At 34.4% G+C, this 24,701-nt stretch overlaps 1 protein-coding gene across 3 annotated transcripts in view; it reads left to right on the forward strand.

Annotated features, from left to right (window-relative positions):
• The window catches only part of PPP2R5C (protein phosphatase 2 regulatory subunit B'gamma), a 74,224-nt gene that overhangs the window by 46,641 nt on the left and 2,882 nt on the right, over positions 1–24,701 (forward strand). For all 3 annotated transcript variants that reach the window (XM_021549671.4, XM_085580755.1, XM_021549672.4), the window contains 12 exons: positions 1,776–1,975; positions 7,165–7,275; positions 7,894–7,986; positions 8,085–8,215; positions 10,685–10,744; positions 12,708–12,816; positions 14,913–14,966; positions 16,804–16,974; positions 17,525–17,652; positions 19,235–19,336; positions 21,209–21,281; positions 23,557–23,673. In XM_021549671.4, coding sequence (XP_021405346.1) covers positions 1,776–1,975; positions 7,165–7,275; positions 7,894–7,986; positions 8,085–8,215; positions 10,685–10,744; positions 12,708–12,816; positions 14,913–14,966; positions 16,804–16,974; positions 17,525–17,652; positions 19,235–19,336; positions 21,209–21,281; positions 23,557–23,673 — 1,349 coding nt within the window. The remainder of the gene's footprint in view (positions 1–1,775; positions 1,976–7,164; positions 7,276–7,893; positions 7,987–8,084; positions 8,216–10,684; positions 10,745–12,707; positions 12,817–14,912; positions 14,967–16,803; positions 16,975–17,524; positions 17,653–19,234; positions 19,337–21,208; positions 21,282–23,556; positions 23,674–24,701) is intronic.

Here is a 24,701-nt window from a genome sequence, read left to right on the forward strand (position 1 = left end):
TTCTCAGTCTGTATAAAGAAGATCTCTCAAATAATGAGGATGACTGAGGTACTTAGCATAGTTAAGCCACCTCAGAATAAATGGCAAGGGAGGTGGCTTGCCTAGCTGAGTGTGTTTCTTGACCTTCTTAGTTGTCAGTCTTTAACTTTCACTATTAGTGTTAATTACATCTTTAATGCTTCCTCTCTTTAAGGGTAGTATACTGTAATCACTGTAATTGTATGTTCATTACATGTATAATTACAGTCTGTATTTAGGCTTTGGATTTTGTGGAGTATGCATTCATAGCACTGTATCCCTAAGTATAACTGTTGTTATGCTTCAGGTTGAGCCGCTTTCCATTTTACAGTTAATGGGGGAAAGATAACCACTTTGTATGTCTGAGACATTTTACATTCAGGTCATAAATCTGGCTGGCTTTCAGTATGCAGACTTCTCAATTAATTACTTTTTTGGTATTTTCTCAGGAGAAATTATTCATTACTTTCTAATTCAAATAAACAAAAGCATGGGTATTCAGATACAAAATTTGTGTGGCTTTGTTCACAACACTGGACAGGAATTTTGGTTTATTTGTCAGAAAGCTGTTGCTCTGCATAGAGACACCAGTTACCTAGCACCTTCTTTCTGCTTCTAGAATTCTGCACTGTGTCAGGTGACACCAAAGTCTCACTGGTTGTGGTTTCTTTCATGAAGGCTTCATTTTTATTCTGTGTGTTCTTCAGGGCTGTTACTATACAGTGTTTTCTTACTGGAATTATTCTTCAGAGCAATTAGGTGCAAGTAACTTTAACAAATTGCCAGCTGTTTTAAACCAAATAAATCTTCCAGGTTTGGAAGGCAGCTTCTTTTCGAGAGAGAGGAGCTATTCCAGCTTTGCTGTCGTAGGAAGCTTTTCAGGCACTTACAAGGAGAGCAACTGGTTTTCAAACTAGACTGTAGATCTGTTGCACATTCAGTTAATTAGATTGTACATACACATGTGCTTGTATTCAGTAATACCACTTGAAATACTTGGGTGGTAGCTGTTGCTGCTTATGTAAGAAAATTATTAGCATTTTATGATACTCTAAGGAAAAAGAAAAACTCATCAATTGGAAGAAATGGGAGTAAATTGCAGAACTATTTACAAAGTCACTCAAGTCCTGTTTTTTAACATGCTATTACTGCCTTAGTAGTTCATATATAACAATAAAAAAGTAATTTTGCAGAAACATAAAATGTGTTATGGTATAAACTTAGGCAAACTCTCTGTGGTGTGTTCACATTTCATTTCTTAAGCTTCATGCTGTAATCATGTGGCCATTTTAATTGGACACAAGTTTTTGCTGCAGTCAAAACATGGTACTGCTTTCTTTACCTGTGGCCAGTGATCTAGTATTTCCTAAGTCCTGATCCTGGAAGTTTTTGCTATGTATAATTTGTAATCTCACATATATCAGTCATTTTAATGGCTCATGGGATTACTTAAGCAAAACACAAAGCATTTGCAAGCATTTTTTCAAGTGTGTATTTTTTCCATGCAGTGTCTGCTTCTGGCAAGGGCAATTTATGCATCACTTTTGCAATTTTTGAAATCATTCTGATACGTACAGAGTATTTCAGTGGGGTTCATACTCTGAAACATGATATTCCTGAAAGTTGTGTGAAGATTTAGAAAGCTTGCTTGTAATCTTAAACACTTCTGTACCTGTGTTTCACAAAGTGTAAATGGGGAGGGCAGTGAATCCACTACAGTATAATTTAAACATTGTAAAATTATTTTCACTTTTCAGATGTTCCTCCAGCGGATCAAGAAAAGCTTTTTATCCAGAAGTTACGACAATGTTGTGTACTTTTTGACTTTGTTTCTGATCCACTAAGTGACCTAAAGTGGAAGGAAGTAAAACGAGCAGCTTTAAGTGAAATGGTAGAATATATCACACACAATCGCAATGTGATTACGGAACCTATTTACCCTGAAGTAGTACATATGGTAAGTGATTTAACAATGAGAACTTTCTGTTTTATGATTCAGTGTTGCTTGTATCAATTTATCTTGAGAAATTTTGAGGAAATCTTCAGAAAAGGTCAGCTATGTCTGCATAGCTGCAAAAGAATAATAGGGCTTTGAAATTTTATTGCCAGTGTTGATTTTTCTTTTTTTGTAAGACAGAAACTAAACACACATATTAAGCAGAATTAGGTGATGATTTAAGTTGGTGAAAATAAAATATTTGTAAAATAAAATATTTGTAAAATAAAATATTTGTAAAATAAAATATTTGTAAAAATAGGGAGGGACATTATATACATGCATTCATATATATATAATTTTAAAGACATGTAAAAATTGTAGAACAGATTTTTAAAAATTGGAAGATTAGAATTGTGATCACGTCTGCAAGCTTGACACTTGTAATCCCATTCAGTACCAGAAACTGACTTAAATCTGTGTTCAGAGATGAGACTGAGAGTCAGACTTTATTAAGTACACAGGATAGCAGATGAGGTTTCTGCTGGAGCAAGTTATGTGAGCCATTCAGACCTGCATTGTTCCTCCCTTCTCACTATCCAAATCCTGGCTAGCTAGACTTAGGTTATTTTTTCTGTTCTGTGCAAGTCCTCTCCAGGGGAGGAGACCACAAAATTACAGTAGAGTCTTTCAGCTCTCACCATGGTGGTGAGCAGACAGCAGTGGCTTGCAGTAGCAGTTGGGTCGAGGTGTGTAGCTGTTGTCTGCAAAACCCTGAGAAGAAGGGGTTTTTTTAACTTCCTGTCTAATAAGCCTACAAGAAGCTCTTGGCTGTGTGTTAACAGGATGGCTTTTTCCAAGGCTTTGTAATTTAGGTGGAATTTTCGGTGGGTTGAGAAAGCAGTGTTTCTTTAATATGAGCATGAACTTAGTCAGATTTAGTGATTCTCCTGCAAATCAGAGACTTTGAAGCTTCTTCAAAGATTCTAAGGATTTATTGTATGTAGGATGTTGCTTATGATGAAGATTTTTATCTAAATCAGCCGTAAGTGTTTACTGAGACAGAAGTTATTTTCATGAGAACTTCTGATTATATGAGGATTACACATAACTCTGGATGTCAAACAGGTATCCAAAGCATTGAGGATGGTTAATGAGTTGTGGGATAATGGTTTTTCCCAGGTTTTGATAACTTATTTATATTTCTGTTTTTGTTTTTTGTTTTTTTTTCCAATTGATTGCTTGTTTGGGAGTACTTGACACTGGTTGAAAGGAGGGATATGAAAGAGAATAAGCTTGCTGAGATTTTCTTTGGGTAAAGTGGAGTTCATGATGAGTTCTGGAATACCAGTGTCAGACATTGGTACTTACTCTGTGCAAGAGTTCTTAACTGCTCATAGTTCATCACTTGTGCTTTCTATGCCTGCATTACCTTCCTCCATCAGTTATGGCCAGAGTACATTTGGCTAAGGAGAATGTATACTTCCTTTGTTTTCAGATGTACCGAGTGGTAACCAAGTCTGCACTTTGGTCAGTTTAACTGAAATCTTGCAGCAGAATTTGGCTGCTATCTTGGTTGCCAGTGTGTTGCTGGTAGCATGCAGTGTTCAAAAATGCTTTGGTGACTTTAAAAGGCTTTTTGTCTGCAAGGGTCTAAAGGGTATGGAGTTTCCTTGCATGGGTTTTACACAGCACTGTGAGAGACATGTCAGTGAAGGCGCCTGGACTGGTATTTTGAGGTTAAATTGAGATAGTTGTTATTTTTTTCCTTTGGTCAGTGATTACTGTATTATTTCTCCAGTAATGTTACAATCTTTCCTTCAGGCATGTATGTGTAGATTGTCATGTACATTTGCTGAATTCTAGACATGTATCTTAATTGATTGTGGGGATTTTAAGGAAAATAAATGTAATGTCTTCATGTACTTTAAAACTCTTCCAAGAAACATTGGTAAGTTATGTGCTGCTAGTGCCACTGAATTATACTAGTAAGGAATAGCATTTTCAATAAAGTAATGAGGATCAAGAAATATTCAGATTTGAGAATGGTTCTCAGTTTGGAAAGTTTGTGGAGTTGGCAGGAAAACTGGAATTTTGCTATGCCATTCTGCCAGACTTCACAGCTTGGAGGTTACTTGTTTGTGTATGTACATGTGTACTTGCTATATATGTGTGTGTGTCCAAGTTCTGTTTGGTGTTATTAAATTATTATTTAGGGCAATCACTTAGGGCAATGAATTTCTGTAATCTGTTTACTAGAAATAATGTTTCCTTTTCCATAGCTTCAAACATTCTTTCTCTCTGATAAAATAAACATTTACGTTATCTCATTCTTCTTTATTCTTTATAGCCTAAATTTTCATCTCATGTCTATCCACACTTTTTTTTTTTTTGCTTTAGGTATCCTGGACTAAATTGTAGTAAGGTCTTTTTCTTTAAGCTATATATTCATCTAGTGGCTTAGCTAATAATTTAGTGTTAAGCCTAAGTCTTTTTTTTAAAGGTATGAGAAATTAATTTCTAAAATGGATTTAATGTTCTTCTTTAAGAGTGGATTCAATACTATTTTCCCTTTCTTCTTCAAAGAGCCAGCTGATATGTCCTTCAAATTAATTTTTTATTTCTAAGCAAAGATGTGATGAAAAGGAAATGTTTTATTAACTGCTTGTTAATACAAGTTCCATTTCTTAGGTGTAATATATTTAAGTGCCTCTTCTCAAAACTATAAAATGTGTAGACAAGTATCTGAGTAAATTTTGTAAATGGACATGATGTATTCAGGCCTTTGTGATGAAAAGCATCCTTTGCAGATTCTTACTTAGAAAATAATATATGCTTTTTTTCAGCTTGGCTTTAAAAAAAGAAAGCAGGGCTTTATGAGAATATTCTGTTGTGTATTAACACATAGGGTAGTACTAATTTTTTTATTGATATTATACATAGGAGCAGATTTAATTTTATTCGGCAACTAACATTGTTTTCATTGCAACTTTTCATGCATTATTAAAACTACATACTTAGGTATACCTATGTGAGCTTCAGGTTTTGTTATTATTTTTGGTTTTGTGTTCAAAGGGGCATTGTAGGTGTGGTGTTCTGTATCTTTGCTCTAGACTAAGAGGGACTGCTGTGAATAGAAGTGTGCTGCTTGTTGCTCTGTTAACTATAAGGTTGGCTTTCTTCATATGAATACAGAAGACACAGATTTTCAGTTGATGTGCCTCTTCATTCAGAGCTGTTCACATCAAGCTTCACTCAGGCTGCTCAGCAGAAGGGAGGAGAAAATGTGTAGTATCTCTGATGCCTGCTTGCTTGAAAATATTCTCATATTGTATGAAGTGGGCCACAAGAAAAGCAGGGTTCATGACTACCATTACAGCAAAAGCCCCTGAACTGATAAAAATGTAGGTTGTTTTCTTTTCCTTTTTTATCTCACATCCTCCTGTTAACATCCTTTGAAGTCAAGTGTTGTTAGTGCTGGCAGCTCTGACAGAATTTTGGCACACTAGGCCAGTGTTCATAAATACTCTAATTTCATAAGTGTTGGGGGGCTTGTGGAATTTTGTTGGTGGGAAGAGGAGCTGGGGAAGGGGAATATTTTTCAGTTATGCTGTATTTATTTGTATTTCTGTGGGAAATTTGCCTTAGAGGAGATCAGGCTTTGCAGATTGTATCTTGTATGTTTGGTCAAAAAATGAGAAGTTAGAAAAAAGATCAGCCATTTGATGGGTAAAGGACTCACTGATAGAAATTGTAAATTTCCCAAACCCCAGTAGGGGAGACGAGAGACAGGAGACAGGAAAGTTTCAGGCTTGTGCTTTCAATGCAAGATCCTGCAGCTCTGTTTGAGCAGTTTTGTATTCTGTTGGTCAAGGATATAAAATGTAAAACAGATCACATCAGGCTTCACTGTTTCCATTTCTCATGGAAAAAATACTCTCTAGGTTGTAAATCTATTTTCAAAAATATAAAGTACAAAACTTTGTTGCTAACACCTAACATGACCCAGATGTTCATTTTTTATAGTAGGAGCCTGAGACTTTAGGAATTTTTTAGATAAGCTTATTCTTCCATTTGTTCAGCAACCTTAGCAAGTTTTAAATTTCAAGTCTAGTCTTCCTGGATTTGTTTTCAAAAAAATTATTTGCAAATTCTCACCATATGTTTTAAACGAAAGTCAGAGGTGGTTAATCACTTGATGTCCATGCTTTTAAAAAGGGGAACATATATCAGCTTTAGTTTTAATTCTCTGCAGTAGTGATTACTTTGATAAGACAGCCTTGCGTGTATCAGACCTATGTCTCAGTTACTTGAATGAAGGAATATTATGCAGAAAAACAGAGCATCAGGATGACTTTTCCCTCATGGGAATATAATGTAAGCCTTGCAGATTTAACTGATGCAGTTTGATACTGCCTCCCACTGTCTGCTCAGCCATCTGTCAGATGTGAGATGGCAGGACAGCACATACACATGCTCCTTGGCCCTTGTATGTAGACAGGCCCTTGGAAGCCCTAAAACGCATGTGTATCAACAACTTGAAAAGTAATTCATATTTGAAGACTGGTCCACTTCCATGAGGATGCTAAATGTTTTTCAGGGGGTTCAGAATTTAAATATTTAAAAGACTAGAGTATGTAGTTCTCCCCCCTCAGTAATGTGTAATGTCAGGTATATGGATATGGTTTAAGAAAAATGCCACTGGGGAGGTTGGTGTTGTGGAATTTGGTTTTGAAGTGTTCGTATATGTGTGTAGCCACTATGTGAAATTAAACTAGTATTTTGCAAAGAACAGATGTGAGTTATCTTTAGTTTGCATCTCTACTTCTGACTTAGACTTTTGCAGATTGCTGCAAGGCCTTATAAAGTGTGTATATTATAAATATGTTTCTGTAAACCATTTACATAGGTTTGCTTACATACGTGTCTGTGTGTAGAGAGATCAGAGCAGTATCCTCACAAAACACATCCTGACAGTAGTTTTTTGCTTCAGAGAGCACTTACTTCATAGAAAAGTGTTACCAAGTTAAAACTAAAGAAGTATGAATGTTCCTCACTGTTTAAAATACTGCATTATATAGCTTGTATTTTTGCAAATGTTAATGTAAAGAATTCTTAGTCAAAACCATCTTGGAATTCTTTTTTTTAGTCATGAATTTTTTTTAGTCATTCGGTTGTTTCAGAGTTTTTAAAGGCATGTATAATTTCAGTTTGCAGTTAATATGTTTCGAACATTACCACCATCTTCCAATCCAACGGGAGCGGAATTTGATCCAGAGGAAGATGAACCAACCTTAGAAGCTGCATGGCCTCATCTACAGGTATTTCATGGTGGCTGAGGCATCACAGTCTATAACAGAATTTTGACATGAAATTCACTGAGCTATTCTATTCTAAATTATTCAGGTTACGTGTTTATCTCAAAACAATTACTTTTCTATGTAATTTAAAAAATATATTTCTTGAATGAAAACTGAAAATATTTTTTTTTTTAGTCAGTTGTTACAGGTTAAAGGCTCATTGTTTCTTGTGGTAGAGATGTGACTGCTGAGATTTTAAATGAGCTATTTGTCACTGTGAATGCTTTGATCTGGCTCTGGCACAGCTTTAGCTTTCAGAGGTACCATGACAAACAGAGGAGAACAGAGACTTCTTAGAACATGGACTTCTGGGCATGATAAATATTAGATAACTGTGTCACTTGAGTAAATTGTAAAGATGGAGCTCAGCAGAATTTCTGCAGTTTAAATAACCTCAAGTTCTTGTAATTTGTCAGGAGAGCAAGAGCAAAGCTTTTACTGTGTGTAATATAGATAAATATAACTAAAAACATTTTTCAGTTCTGAGCAACTAATCAGCAATTCTAGTAATGTGATGCTTATAAAGTGGTTCTTATTTAAAAGACTAATACTGGATTTTTTGTTGTTTATTTTTTCCAGCTTGTTTATGAATTTTTCTTAAGGTTTTTAGAATCTCCAGATTTTCAACCTAATATAGCTAAGAAATATATTGATCAGAAGTTTGTATTACAGGTAAGGTAAAAAAAAGATTTTATTTTAACTTCAAGATCTAAATTATTTTTACAATGCATTAGATTAAGTTAAAATGCATCTTTTCTCCCTCTTTTCAGCTTTTAGAGCTCTTTGACAGTGAAGATCCTCGTGAAAGAGATTTTCTTAAAACAACTCTACACAGAATATATGGGAAATTCTTAGGCTTAAGAGCTTACATCCGGAAACAAATTAATAATATATTTTATAGGTATGTCAGCATCTTTGTATTATGGTACATGTGATCAGGTATGCAATCAAAACTCTCCAAGACTCTGCTAGTAATATTTAAAATTCTTAATATGTTTATATTCAATATTGCTACATCTAATAATAATAGCACACTGGGATTTAAATTAGGATAGTCTTGCCTATGGCATATATCTGGCAGCTGAAATTTGAGTTAATGTATGATTTAGTGGGTGGTTTGGTATCTTTGTGGGAGGCTTTTTTGGGGTGGGGGGGTAGTAGTGTTTGTATTACAATAATGCCTTAATAAGGTGTAGTTCTTTATAATGTAGAAAATAGACTGAAATTGAATGACTGAGAGATCTGTAATTTGCTTAAAGGAACATGTCCGTTGCCTCTTCTTTCCTGAGAATTGACATGTGCAGTTGAGCTATTGTGAAGTATTTTGTTGTTGCCATAGAATGAACTGTAGCATTATCACTGATACAAACCACTGTATTACCAAAGGTCTTTGGAAGGGTTTTTACCATCCAGTGTGAATGCAAGATTGTGATGCCTGTTTGAATTTTTTCATTTTGATATTCTTTGCTTTGCTACAAATAAGAAAGTTGTATATCAATTTTACACTCCTTCCATCATGCTCCTTCTTTGTCACCATTTTCGTCCCGAAATGAATGTGTGGTGCTATCTCTTTAAGAAGTAGCAAAAAGCTGCCAGGCCCTCAGTGCCATATCATGAATGGCACCTGGCAGTACCAGCTGTAGAGAGAGCTGATCTTCCCTGCTGTGGCAACAACTCAGCCTTTGGAAGGGATACAGAGGAGCTACTTTAAAATAATTAGTAAGCCTGTGGCACATTGCAGTCAACTGGAAGTTGACTTCACAGGACAAATGAAGAGCCAATATATCCCAAGGAAAAAGTACAGGTGGACCTTAAACTGCACTTTTTTTTTCCCCCCTACACACATTAATAAATTCTCCATGGATTTTATTAAATTTAATCCAAAATACAGGATTTGGTCAAATATCTGAACAGATGGTAGAACAGCATCATAGCACATTATATGCTCTTCTGAAAAGTTTTTATTTGCCGTTTCTTGCACTTTGCTTTCAGATAATGGAAGCAAAGTCTTCAAATACAGATAGTTCTGGTGCTAAGTTTTTGAAAGACTAAGAAATTAATCTGGTTGTTAGATCAACTTTGTATAGTTTGTATAAGAGTTTTCAATCTGACACGTATATGGGAGATTATATAATTTGCACAGCTACGAAGATGTGGGAGAAAAAGAAAAGCCAACCACAAACTTGGAGAAAAACTCACTTAGCTGTATAATATTTAGGAGATCAAAGTTTAAAAATTTTGCATCCAAATGTAAACTAGTGCACTTGTTCCCCAAGGAGGGAAGTTGTTCCAGCTTGTCTTGAATTAGTGAATTGGGCTGTGTAAAATGATAAACTCTTGAAGTAAGTGTACAACTTTAAAAATATTTTATTTTCATATACTTTTACCTTCAAGTTGTCAGTTTATAACTGTGCTTACCTAAGAAATATGAGGCCTTCATTTATCTTTTAGTCGCCGACTAGAATCACATTAATTCATTTCCCATAGTGCTTTAATCTATTTTTTCCCTGAAGTAAAATACTTTTTTTTTTATTATGAAACCTGTATGTCAATCCAAACCTCTTTGTATGAGTGTGTTTAATTTTTCTTGGAATTATATCCTAAATTATATGGAAAGGGCCTTTAAGAATTAAAAACTGTCGCTTCAAATATTCTGGATTAAAAGTAGCTTTTAATATGTCAGCCTATGACAAATTTTAAAATTTAGAAAATGCTTTCAAATTAGTGGAATTATTTTCTCACAAGTGTAAATGTTTATAACTCTGCAAATTACCTGAAGCAATTAATAGAACTTTGTCAATAAATTTACACTTGGGTGAAGGAAGCTGAAAGGTGACTGCCTAGTAAATTACAGTGCTCTTCTAAAGAAGATTAATGAAAAGGTGACTTCTTTGTTTATTACAAGCCTTTTGTATGCACAGAGATCTGTAATGCCAAAAAGCTTTTTACATCCAGAAGCAATAGCTGCTTGAACCCCTTGTGCTTGCATTTGCTTTAGAAGGTTGAATCATGGTGTTTAATTATGCCAGATATTCTTGTGTTATTTTAATATTTAAAGTGGTATTTGCTGTGTTCAGTTTTACATTATTAAAATGGCATACAATGTGTGTATTGAGAAAAGCTTTGAGTGGGAAATGCTTTGTTAAATGTGGGAGAAAAGAGCAAGCAGGTGTGAAGCTTGAAAGCAGCTGGGTGTGCTACTGATTTTTGTTTCCACAAAGTTTCTTTTCCACTATGTCTCTCTGCTCTCCTTTTACTGAGGGATTGAAATATCTGGGGTCAAGGCTACCTGTAATGGTAGATGGGGATCTTAGTATTAGATTTGTATCTGTCTTCAGCAGTAACCCAATAAAATGTTTCATTTATTTAGGTTTATTTATGAAACAGAACATCACAATGGCATAGCAGAATTACTGGAAATACTGGGGAGGTAAGTTGTAGGTTTTGTTTAATTAAACTCATTTGGTTTTAAGAGTAGACTTCAAAAATCAAGGGGGTTTTGTGTAAGGTTGTAGAAACAGAGAATAAACTTGAACCTTGTGGCAGTGTTTTGGGAGGTGACAGTTTTTGTAATCCTGTTTTTTAGGTCTTATTTTCTGCTTAAGATCCTTGTAATTAACATTAGTTGTAAAGCAACTACCAGTAAAATGTAATGAGTTGAAATTTATTAAAAATTCTTCATTGAACATGTAGTGGTAAGCAAAGGAAGCACAGATTATGAAACTTCAGAAACCTCATTTTGCTAATCCCATAATTTCTTTGTCTTCAATGATGTATCTATAAGCCTTTGACACTAAAATTTTACAATTTAAAGCTGATAGTTTCATTAAAACTAGTGAAATTTTTATTAACTGATTTCCGTAATCCATGAACAAGCTTTTGGCAATTTTTTATACATTAATACACTACAAAAGCTCAGTGATGATTACTTGATGGTATTTCCATATCTTTGCACACGAAAATAACAGATGAGCAGGAGCAGGTTGCTCAGGGTTGTGTCTAGTCAAGCTTTGTATATTTCCAATGATGAAGACTTCCACAATCTTTCTGGGTAGTGCGTTCCCACATTTGACCACATTCACAATAAAAAGGGTTTTTTCCTCATCCTTTAATTAAATATCCCATCTTTCAGTTTGTCTCTTGCCCTTTCAATGTATATTGCTGAGAAGAGTGACTCTCCACACCATCCCTTTGTGTATTTGCACACATGGGTGAGATCCCCCTGAGCCTTCTCTTGCTTCAAACTAAACAGCTTTTTCAGCCTCTCTGTGTATATCAGGTGCTCCAGCCTCTTCATTGCACTTTACTGGACTCCTTCCAGTACATCTGCATCCTTCTTGTCCTGGACACAGACACCAGATGGCTCATCAGGGCTGAGCAGAGGTGAAGGATCACTGACTCACCTCAGCTTACTGGCAGTGCTGTTTCTATTGCAGCCCAGAAGGCTGTTGAAATTGGAAAGCTGTTTTAAAATTTCCTAGGTCTATGTGCATGCCCAGAATGGTTCTTTAATTTTCAAGTAAATGTTCAGTGATTAAAGACATGTCCATCATTACTTCAGCACACTATACTCAAGTAACACTCATCAAAACTCACCATGAAAACTATGAAGTTTAAGTACTAGAATATGGAGCTAAATCTTCCAAACTGTTATTTAGTCACCAGCTTTTTCATTCTTGGTTTTGTTAGGTTGGCTTTAAGTATTGAAAATTTAAAAGTGACATTGTCGGTTTGGTTTTGGGATTTTTTACCCTCTTAGGCTTCCAAATCAAAATTTCTGGTAGCTCAATGAGGCTTCTGTGCTGGAAGTGTTCTGTACTGGTTATTCATCCAGTCCATTAAGGTTTTCCACTGAGCATGTTGTTGACACAGAGCTTCTTGTTCTGGTGCTGTGGATTTAGGTAAAGGTCCCAGTGACCCAGTACTGAGCTACCTCTGCACTCAGCTGTAACTGGGATGTCTTGTGCTGGGTATGCTCTTTGGTTCTACTCCAGGGCTTTGCAGAAATACTAATAGTTAAGTAGAAGTCATGTTTTGACTTGTCTGCTCTCCTGGATTACCTCTTCTACATCCAGTCACTGTTTTACTTGTTAATACCATGAGGAAGCTGGGAGAGATGTGTATTCATAGCTTTGAAACAGTGAGTAGTTCATAGAGAAGGATGAAGTCTGAACTGTAGGTATAGTTGTGTGCAGCTTGGAAGAAGAATTTAAGACTTCTGAAAAACTTGGTTAACGTATTGACAGAGATTGATTTTCTAATATTTACAAATTACTATTTTATTTATTTGCAAATATTAGAAAACAAACCCAAGAATTTTTGTATATCCTATACATTAGTGCAAATTTCTATATCATTACTGATCTTGATTTTTTAATTTCTTTCCCTGGCAGCATAATTAATGGATTTGCCTTACCATTAAAAGAAGAGCACAAAATATTCCTATTGAAGGTTTTGTTACCATTGCACAAAGTGAAATCACTCAGTGTCTACCATCCACAGGTAAATTTTACTTGGTGTTTTTCATACTAGTGTTTAAGTAAGCTTGTTTGAAGAGTTTGGGAGACTTGAGTAAGTCTGGTGGAAATTCAGTTCTAAGATCTGAAACTTCCTTGCTAACTGGCCTGGGGGAAATTACTTAACACATGTGCCTATAATGCTTCACTTGTTGATAGAAAAATTAAACGTTTGTGTGCAATAATACCCTTTTTAAAAGCACTGTAGTGTTTATCATTGAACGTAGTTGGTTAATGTGAGAGTTCTTAGTATTTATCCACACAGGATTTTTTGTTTCATTGTCAGTAATGTTTAGACATAAAAATTTGCAGAAAGGTATGGTTTTAATGAATGTCATCTATAAACACTTTATTCTAAATAACATGAAGCAATTCAGCTGAATTCAGTTGGTTGGTGTTTTGAAAGGAATTGGGCATTTACGAGGACATCATTATTTAATTCAATAGATCCTTTGAGAAGTACACAGAAAAAAGGGGTCTTCTGAGTAGTATTGTGCTTTCAGTCCATCTCTATTTTGTCTTTGCTAAATTTACTTCCATTCAGAATTTCTAGAGGAGTGAGTAATCATTCAGTGTGAGGAAAAAATACAGTATTGTGTTGATATGCTGAAATTTTCTGTGTGAGATTGTTACACAACTTTTGGGTTTTTAATTTGAAAATTTACTACATATTTACTATGTAGTTTGAATACTCCAGAATTCTAAGTACCATTTATTCAAATAAAATCAACATGTATTTTTAAGAATACCTTTTCTATAATTACAATTCTCTAGCAATGAGAGATGCTTATAAGCATTTGCTTTGGATCTTGCCTTCAGTGGCTTCATCAGTTGCTGTTGAAGTAACAGAATGGCTCCCATTTCAAATTTTATTTTTGATTTTCTAATGCCATGAACAAAACATTTTGGAGTATGAACAGCAAGACCTTTCATATCTCAGCTAGAACAGATACCTGTGATCATCAGCTTTTCTACAGACCTGAGACATATTGTTCTTTATCTGTTCCCCTTAAATCACAAACTAATTCTCCAAAACCTTCAGCTGATTTGCATTGCTGTTCAGCATCAGTGAAAACAGGGTAGTGACAAAGGGATGCTTCCCTTACGTGTCTTACTGAGTTAAATGGAAAAGTACTTCAAGTGAGTTTAGAGTGTGAAACCCCAGAGTACATGCATAAAAATTCACATTGAAACAGTGGCAAATAAAAGGATTTGCTGCCAAGGACACACATGGAGAAAGTTAATTTTTGTGTTAAATCAAATTTACTTTAGAATAGGGAAGGACAGCAGCTGTAGTCATATTGGCACATCCCTCAAATTACCATGGGGCATTCCTGGTAGAATCATCAAAAAAGGGAAAGGAATTGGGTCATCGGCTGAACTTCAGTAAATGGAGAGACTTTAGGAAGATGGTTAAACAGTCTGTGAGATGAGCAGTGATCTCCACAGTTACTTTGGGATTATTGGTCTATGCAGTGAAAGGGATGTAATACTTCACCATGTAGACACAGATGGACAGTCTCATTCTCAGCATTGCATTTGGTAAATACTGTAATTAAGCCTCAGGTTGCATCAGCTTACATTGATAGGCATAGTTATCCTTAGTTCCAATACATACAAAAATCCCAAGATTTACAGCTGTTCAATGCACTTTTATCTAACTTTAGGTTATGAAATAGAAAATACTTACTAAATCATCATGGGACACCAAAATGTTAGTGAGTGGAAAACACTCTAGAGGACAGGGTCATGATTTTTAAGTCTTGTATTTTAAAAGATGAAGTGTGATGAAATCTAAAGTACTAGGTCTAAAAAGAAAACACCGTCATGCATATCTATATTTATAACACTGAAAAAGGTGAGGACAGACTTGCAAAGTTTTGAGAGAATTGCTAAAGCCTATTTACCCTTTTGTTTAAGTTGTCTGCCAAAGAGGTTTTTAAATTTTAAACTTTTTAAATTGCAGAAGAAACTTCTATTTTATTTGAAGCATTCAAAATTATTCTTGACTTATGCTAGTGACTTCAAAATGTGTTCAGTTTCATAGTGAGAATTAATAAAACTCCTTTTCTTTTACTGTAGCTGGCATACTGTGTAGTTCAGTTTTTAGAAAAGGACAGCACACTTACAGAACCGGTAAGTTTATCTTGCGATTATTACATATTTTCAGCTACTAATACAGCTTACATCTGTAGACTGTTTAAGGAGGTTTGGGGAACAAAGTATTTATTTGTAATTGTTTACATTTGAGTCAAATATTTAACTATTTTGATCTATCAAATTTAGTTTGTTCCAGCAGTCGTTCAGAACATCCAAAACTATTTAAAGCAACATTAATAATACCGGTCTTACAAAGAGACAGATATTTTTCTGCTTATTTTATTCTGGCTGAGCAGATAGGAGATGGTGGGTCCAGAAGCAGTTTAGTCAGAAATTAACTTGCCAAACTGTGCTCTGTTTAGCGATGGATGTTATGATGGAACACAGATTTCTAACACACAGCTACCTATCGGTGCAAAGCTTTTAAATCAGATCCTGTTCATGTCTGCCAACCTTTGACAAAATCAGTCTGGCTGCACATAATTACAAAGATGAATAATTTTAACTGTCCTCTGTAGTATTTAGTGGTTTGCTTCATTACACCCAATATCAAGTAGGTAAGAACTAATCTGTTTAATCAGTAGATCAATTAAAAAATTGCTGCTAGCAAAAGTGCACATTATTAGATTATGACCGTTTTCTTTGTCAATTGGAAACTGGATTTCTTGAAACAAATGGAAGTATGCACCTGAGCAAGAGTTCTCTTCTAGCTGTAGCTTTTAATATTTAATAAGATAGCAAATGTCAGGCATTCTATCATTTGTACTGTATGTGATCTTGTTTTCTTAGCTTTCTTTTAGACATCAGATAGCATGTTGCATATTTCTTAGTAGAATCTAGAACTACTATGCAACCAAGTTTGTTTCCTTTTTTGATCTCAAATTAGTATGTGATTACAGCTTTCTTTAAAAACTTAACTCACGCATCAGCAAAATACTAAGTTCCTCTTCAAAATATTCTGGTCCTTTCAAATTTAAATGCTTTAAATCCCCTTAAAATTGTCACATGAGACTTTTTGACATTTTTAAAAATCTGTGTATATTAACCAAGGCTTCATTAGGACATAATATCTGCTTTCAGGATTAAATAACATGTACATTAAAGAAGCACTTCTCAGAGTTGTCTTGTCAGTGATGATATTAAATATTGCTTACAGCTTTTGTATTTAACAATCATAGAATCACAGAATGGTGTTTTGAGTGTTCATGGTTTGCTTGGTAAGCAAATTGGGTAAATAATTTATTAATCATGAAGAAAGTTAAGACTAAGGTTATAGTAAAATAGTCAAATCAAAGTTTAAGAGCAACATACTTAGAGTAGCTGGGGACCTGTCAATTCAGGCATTTATAATAAATACTTTGTTAAAATATGTTGATAGAACTTAATTGCTTGAGTTTTGGATTACATCCCCAAGAAGGTAGAGATTTAAAGCTGCTGTCACTTAAGTGGCAGGTAGTTTTCCTGAAAATGTAATAGGAAATTTGCACTTTGATCATACTAAGGTAGATTTTCTCATACTTGGGTTTTCTGTTTTCACTTAAGTGGCAGGTAGTTTTCCTGAAAATGTAATAGGAAATTTGCACTTTGATCATACTAAGGTAGATTTTCTCATACTTGGGTTTTCTGTCTAGTGTTTTGATTATTATTTTTGAACATGTCTTATAGATGTATAACTTCGTTTTCTGAAGAAGCAAGTTTAGACCCATTGACAGTTATTTCTGTGACACTGAACCATGTCTGATTACTACTGTTGCATGGGACAAGAAATCATGAGTTTTGTGTTCTGCTTAACTACCAGACTTATTAATGCATTATAAGTGAGTTCAATGTAAAGGGAAATTATCATGAAATTATTTTGTCTTTGTCTCTACAGGTGGTAATGGCACTGCTGAAATACTGGCCAAAGACTCACAGTCCAAAAGAAGTCATGTTTTTAAATGAACTAGAAGAAATTTTAGATGTTATTGAGCCATCTGAATTTGTTAAAGTTATGGAACCTCTCTTCAGACAGCTAGCCAAATGTGTGTCCAGTCCACACTTTCAGGTCTGTATTTACTGCATATACAATGATACCAGAATTTTTGTAAAGCAGACTTGTAATGTATTATTCACCATAATGAATTTTATTTGTTGCAAAGAAGTCTTCAATTCTATGTCAAGTTGCAGGGATCCAAACATTAATTTTACTGTTTCTTGTCAAGAGTGCAGTATGTGCATTCATGTTGAATGATTCACTTCGGTGTTACGCTTACCATAAAACAGCTGAAAAACTCGGTGTTTTCAGAAGTACTTGAACCCTTTCAGTATAGTGTTTGCATTTCATTACTTGTAATACAAGTTCTGCAAATACTGGTTCTTTTGGAAAGTATTTCTTTGCTTGAATTTCAGAGTTCTTGAGTTATAGATTGAATCATGTAGGGACAAGGTAAAAAGCAGCTTTTCCATCTCTCCATCAGCTCCATGACTCTCATTAGCACTAAAAAATCCAAGTCTGATTTGCAACTTTTCTCACCTTTCCTTTATATTTGCCAAATGTTATAATTAGTTGCTCTGTAAGAGATTGAAGAAGTGTTCCTTTTTTCATGTTCTCTTAGGTTGCAGAGCGAGCATTATACTACTGGAATAATGAATATATTATGAGTTTAATTAGTGATAATGCAGCAAAGATTTTGCCCATCATGTTTCCATCCTTGTACCGGAATTCAAAGACGCATTGGAATAAGTAAGAAACACTTGTACAAATTTCTGCTTCTTCACTTATCTGTAGTTGTAGGTTTAAGAGTTTGCATCTGTGAGTTGTTAGTTTAACAGTGTGTTGAGCTGTTTATTCTATGACGTTGAAGTTGCTGGGTAAAGAGACTATTGTCAATTTTTAGGAAGTATTAAGAACTGTGGAAGATAGTTTTTCCTTTTTTAATTAAACAAGAAAGAGTGGTTTAGTGCATCTAATCCATGACATTCTTCTATAAATATGGAGCAAATTTGGCATTCATCGGTAGTTCAGATACTTCTAAAGACTAACTTTGATTTCTGATCACTAACCTATTTGCTGATTTGCATTTCTTCGACATTCTAGTGAACTATCTTGTAGATCAGATCATATTTCCCTTTCTTTTTATTTTCTTTTTTGTTTTTCATTGTTTGCCCTTTTTTTGTTTATTTATTTGTTTATTGCTTTTTTCTTCTTTCTCCATTGATTATTTTCACTTTTTCCCCCACAATAACGTAGTGCTTACGCATGAAAACAGTTCTGGTCAGCTCCCTTCTGCAGCTGTTCCATTGTAAATTGCTTCTTTCTTTGAGCTATTGTGCAACTGCTGGGATGGTGACAGTATCCCAGTCTGGCTCTAACTGTGAATTGAGGACTGCTGATGGGCTGGCCAAGAATGAGTAATCAGTCTGCAATTAAACACTGGGAAAGAAATGGAAAATAAAGTGATGTTAAAGTGGTTGCTTACTGTCGCTGGGTGCAAGCAGTAACAAATAATGTACTCATTAATAAAATTCCAATTCAGTGATGCAATTCTACATAGTAAATGTGGCTTGCTGTTGGTTATTTTTTCTGACTTTCAAGGTCATGCATTCATTTTATTCTGAGTAAAAGTCATGCTACCAGTACAGCTGCACTCTTACTTGTAACTCCATATACAATAGAAAGTAATCATTTAATTGATTGCTTTTTGAGCAGCAGTATATTATAGCCTGGAGCTGTAAATTCATCTGTAAAAGTGCCTCATAAAGCAGATTGATTTTGTGTAATTTTTGTGATGTTTTCAACTTTACTTTTCTAACACATTTCTTAAGAGTTCTGCCATGATTGTGTTGAACTGAGTGCTGTTGCTGTGTGGCAGTTTTCAAAAGGAATGGGGTCTTTTTTGCACTCCTTTTAATTACTAACTCTTTTTTTCTTCAATTTATCAGTTGCCAGTAAGTTACTTACATCAAGATCTTTAATGTCATACTGCATTTTCTCTACTAACCCTTATGGGATTAGTGTCAGGTACTAAATTTCACAACTAGGCCTGTATTGATACATGTGGTATTAAGAATGAAGTTCAAATTTCAGAAGTGTAAGTTATGAGTAGTACTGCAGAGTAGGAAAACTGCATTCAAAGTTGGTAATTTTAGTACTTGTGTTAGGCCTCTTGTGGGTAAATTGAAACTTCCACGAATTAATTTTATTTCCACTTATTCTGAAATAATGTAATTTTCCAGTTATGTAGGCTATTGGCTACTGTTGACCAGAAAAAGTAGATTTCAAAGTTTAAAGTACTCTGAGTTTCAACCAGAAGTTTTACTTATAGGACAATACATGGCTTGATATACAATGCTCTGAAACTCTTCATGGAGATGAACCAAAAACTGTTCGATGACTGCACACAGCAATTTAAAGCAGAAAAACTGAAGTAAGTTTTCATGTCAGTGTGTCTGTCTGTTCTTGAGTAATTTGTTCAGAGTGCTTTAGCTCTGAAAAACCACTGTGTCATTAGTGGGAAGTTGCCCATTTGATTCCAGTAGTCTTGAAGCTGACTTGCTGAAACTTCTTGTTGTATGTGAATTGTAAATCTTAACAATAAGGCATCTCATGTAGGCTTAGGCTTAGACTTAATACTTCTGGGGTCACCATCTTCTTAAAAAATTGAGTTTTGAGAGGGACACTGCTCATGGTGGAGCCCAGCATAGAGGATCTGTTGAACAGTTTAGTTCACATCCTGTGTTTAATTTTGCATGCTTTATTTACCCGGTGTTACTTCCTTTCATGTTGTCACTCAGTTTGTCCCAAAATACTTTCCCAGTATTTTTCAGCATTGCATTGTGTGTTAGCATATCTTCATATTATTATAGAAGTTACCTGAAATCAAGTTGTTACTGTACTGTAGTGCAGGTGTCTAGTACAGATTTTATTTGATGGAAGAATCTTGCTAAAATGAGATAGAGAAGTCAGGAGTATTAATGGTTTGGGTCTCATTTTAGGGTCTGGAAGCAGTTACTGGAAATCTGCCCACTAACAGGATATAAAATACGTGGATTTGAATTTTATTTTAAATTTCAAAGTAATCAGGGATTCTTTCAAATAGTGGTTCAAATTAGACACCTATTTTAAACTGATATACTGGAAGTATTACAGATTCTCAATGTAGATTGATTTGTCCAAGTTTCGAAGTTCCTTACTAGAATTCAAGAAGAAATGATCTTGTACTGTATCAAATTCTTAAGGTTTGTGTGTTTATAGATGACAAATAATGAGCATTGACTCTTCAAAATAAAGACTAATTCTCTTTTGCCTGATTGCAAGTTAAGTGGAACCCCTTTTAAATGAGAAATCAAATTTTTTCTCCTCTGATTTTTATAACGTTTTTGAGTGATGTTCCGAGCGTGAACTAAAGCAGAGTGCTGAGCGATGAGCTAGCAACACAAAACCAAAATAAATCTCCCGCCACATCAGAATTGAAAAGGGGGATGGTTAAAGGGTTCCTGCCTCCCATCTTGAATTAAGTTGATTGAGAGCTGGAGGCAAATTGTGTATGTGCTTGGATGTAACTGCTCTTGCTTTTTTTTCTTGACATTTGGATCATCTGCTCTGTGCACTGAGAACACTTTTAGCACTTTGCTCAAAATTCTTTTAAATCCTACCAGCCTTCAAAGACAGGTGATCATTCTAGTCTCTGCAAGATGTTCATTTGTAAGAAAAAAGAAAACAAACATAGATTTTACATTTTCAAATTGCATTAGTCATAAAAAACCCAAACTTTTTCTATTTTATTAAAATAAAAAAAAGGGCATTTATGTCATCCCTCTGGGCTTGCTATTCCCTAGAATGAGTGTGGTTTTGTTGGGTACTTCTCTGTTAGAGTTCAATTCAAAATGTCTCTGGTGCCTTTTCCTTTAACCTATTACCTGAAGCCATTGCGCTGACAAGTAAAAATCTCTGCCCTTTTCATGGTTAGTTATAAATTTCTTATTTACCAATATAGCATTCTAATATTAGAAATAAAACAATAATGTGCTTTCAGACTAGATCAAAATTTCTTTCTGTTTTAATTTTTACTTGTAACAATCTACGTGTGCTAAAGATAAACTGGTATCAGCCAGTTTGTTGCTTTTATGAGAAAATCTTGAGGTTTTTCCCTTTTAATGTCAATTTGAGATCATGGGGTATTGATATGATGCAAATTATCCTGTCAGCAGTGGTGTTTTGGACAGTAGACTCAAACGGGTATAGCTAAATAATTTATTTTGTTGAATTCTTTTACTTCTATATGATTTTTTTTTTCCAGAGAGAAGCTAAAATTGAAGGAAAGGGAAGAAGCATGGGTTAAAATAGAAAATCTAGCCAAATCAAATCCCCAGGTATTTAGAAAAGATTAACATCATCATGTTTAAATACTCTAATTTTGTTAAATATCAGTGGGGAAAACAGGTCTGATTGATTATGGAAATAAAGGAATTTCACCAATTGTATTATGAAAGATACACAATAAAAGTACTTTTCAAATTTGTAACCTTTCTCTTGTGCAAGTAATTTTTTTTTAAAAAAAAAAAGGTTTCTGAAAAGTATGATATGAAGTACTTTTTCCTTTCCTTATAATAGGACTTATACCGTATTGCAGTTTGAAAAGTTATTGTGCAAAATTATGGAAAAATACAGAGGGGCCATAATTGGCTTCTCTTAAAAAGCTGTTTTGCAAACAATATATTACAAAAAGAGATCTTTCTGCTAACTGCGAATTTTGACTTTCTGTCAAATAGATTAATATTGTGTGTTCTTGTCTGGTGCATTTGTTCTCATACTTGCACTGGGCTGGTCTGCTGGTGACCCTGCTCCTCAGGTCTTTCCTGCAGGAACCATCCTGTCCAGCATTAATGATGTACTCAAATGATGATAATGAAACAAAGGTCTTTAGACTATGCATTGGATTTTGAAATTATGGGAGAAGGAAATGGTTTGGCGTGCCCCCCCACCCCCTCTACCACCTTCATTTGCTTGGAGTTTGCTGCCCGTTTTCTTTTAGCTCAATCATATGGTTTTCTGCTATGAACAAAAAACCTCCAAACATTTAAATTACTTCACAGCCAGAATTCTATTACACTGTAGCAAGGAAACTTAATGTCCAGTGTATTTTCAACACCATCTAGCTGAGTTTAAAGTAGTGGAAGAGGGGAAAAAGGGTACTGTGTAAACAGAAGTGGGACACTTTCTCATCTTAGTGCTATTTTGAAACAGAAAGTATGAGGTAATCTCTTCTTCTAAGAAGAGGAAATTTGTAAATGTTTTTTTTCTCTTGCATTATTTGCCAGGGAACAATTACTAAACTGCTTAAGTAAAATATATTAAAATTAATAAAATGTCAGTTGGCAACAGATCAATTAAATTAATTTAAAAGGATTATTCATATGAATGCAATAATTGACTTTGAGTGACCAAACATTTTTCTAATGACTTAAGTCATAGAAAAACCTTGCTTGAAGAGTAATTGATATACATGGTCATTTGCTATCACAAATGATGAGTATTACCTGTTTAGCTAAATAAGTGGATTGAGCTGTAGAAAAATTCAGAGTTCTACAGGATCAATTTCCTTTTCTTTCTAAGGAGCATTTTGTAAATAGATTTTCTGATACTGGTTTACACCACCTGTATACAGTATGTTCTGCATAGTTTGCTTGAAGAAAGCTAATATATGGAAGAAATTAAAAATACAAATTACTGAATGCTCCACTGAATTGACATAAAGATATAAATGCTTTTAGTGTTCTAGATAATGGATTTTTAGGAGTTTCTTTTTTCCTGGAATGTCTATTAACTTTCTAGTTTGTCTAGTAACTGATGATTCTTGTTGTTCAGAGCTGTTCCTGATTCTGTGTGACACAAAAGTAAAATTTAAGATTTAAAATCATTATTTTATTTGCTAAATCCTTGTTGTTAGGGATTTTTAAAAAACAATTCTCATTTGCATTAAGTTATTAGTACATTCAGATACCAAAAAACTTATGAGGAAAAACTGATGAAAAAGTCTGTGCATGTAAATAAGTTCTGAATTTAAAACTATATACACCTATCTGGATTAAAATAAGGTCTGACATGTTGAGATTACTGGACAACAAAGATTTTGGGGTTTTTTAATTCCTAAAATACCTTTATAATTTTTTTTCTTTCCAAAGACAGAGAAGTTTAATATTTTGCTTTGAAATTATATTAAATGTATATTAGGTATATTTGGTCTTTTAACAGTGTATTTTTTCTTCCAACACAAAATTGTATCAGCAAGTAAAATGATTTTGTTTGGATTACTATATTGTTCACAGAGCAGTTGACAATGTCTTAATAAAGATTCAGATTGCCAAGGAAGACATGAAATACTGACAAAATCTGAGTATTTTAAAATTGAGTCTCAGATAAGAAACCATCTTTTTTTTTTAATGCTGACTGCATTTTTCAGCAGGATATTTCTGCCAAGTGTGAAAGTACTGGAGTTCAATTCTAAAATCTATTACTTAGTCTCTGGAAGCATATAATATTGAAGTTAATCTCAAATAACTAGTCATATTCAAATGCTCATATACACTCCTAGTATTTAGTTATCATGACTAAGAATGATTATTTTAACATTTTGCATTTTATTAGTACCCAACATACAGTGACACGAGTTTGCTGAACAGTCCTGTTGCAATGGAAACAGACGGGCCTTTAATTGAAGATTTGCAGACGCTGAAAAAGACAGTGAAAGAAGAGGCTTGTCAGGTAAAGCCTTGTGAAGATAGCAAAGTGCTCCAATTTATTAATTAATTTCTGTAGGTGACTGTTACTCATAAACTTGGCTTGTATTTTTAGCCCTATAACCATTTGTTCTATAGTAATACGCTTCACCGGGGCTGCTACTTTCGAATGATGGTCTAGCAGCCAGAAATAGTGTTATGTTTCTAATGCCTGTGCATCTGGTACATAGTCTCTTTTAAAGTTTCTCCTTCTCAGACACTGTTTTTATTTTCACTTAGGAATAGCTTTTTGCATCATTATGAGAGCAATGATTATGCTTCAAGGATAGGGAGAGCTATAGCTAAAATCTATGTCCTGTTCTAGTCTCTTCTCAATATAATGGTTTTGATTTTTTATAAAAAAAGCTTGTCAGTACTAGAATCTGATTATATTTTATATATTTTTGCTTGTTATTCAGAGCCTTCATAGTGGTTGAAGCTCTTGTGTTTAAAAAAAATATGTAAATTGTGTGTCTTGCCCACTCATGGGTCTTCTTTCTCAGTCTACCATCTGTCAGGTTCCATTACCCACTGCAGGGCGAGGACTCTCAAGGTCATTTCCATCCTTTGTCGTTAGTTAATGCTCAATATAAATCTGTCTAAATCCAGCAAAGTCTAAGACTGGAGAATTTGACCCAGAAAAAACAGTCTGTTAATTTGAACCAGTATATCCAGTAAGACATTTAGTAAAAATAAGCATGTGGTCAACCTAAACTCCTAAATTACTGGTAAATTATCTACTCCTAAATTACTTCTTAAAATTTTAGTGTCATTATCCTGCAATATTATAGTTTACTTATTATTTGTTACATAATATTTTGGATGGAGGTTGGAATTAAATAAATGCTGAAATACCTCTAAGGCACATTCAGGGATTGCTGTTATTTAAACACATATGTTATGGATCCCTGTGCATTACATACAAATCTTGGTGGCTGAATTACATCCCTCTCCAGGGCAATGAACAAGAGTTGTATTCCCCTGAATAGGAATAATGGATAGAGCTAGTCAATG

This window comes from Lonchura striata, chromosome 5, assembly GCF_050655825.1.
Source record: "Lonchura striata isolate lonStrDom1 chromosome 5, ASM5065582v1, whole genome shotgun sequence".
NCBI lineage: Eukaryota > Metazoa > Chordata > Aves > Passeriformes > Estrildidae > Lonchura > Lonchura striata.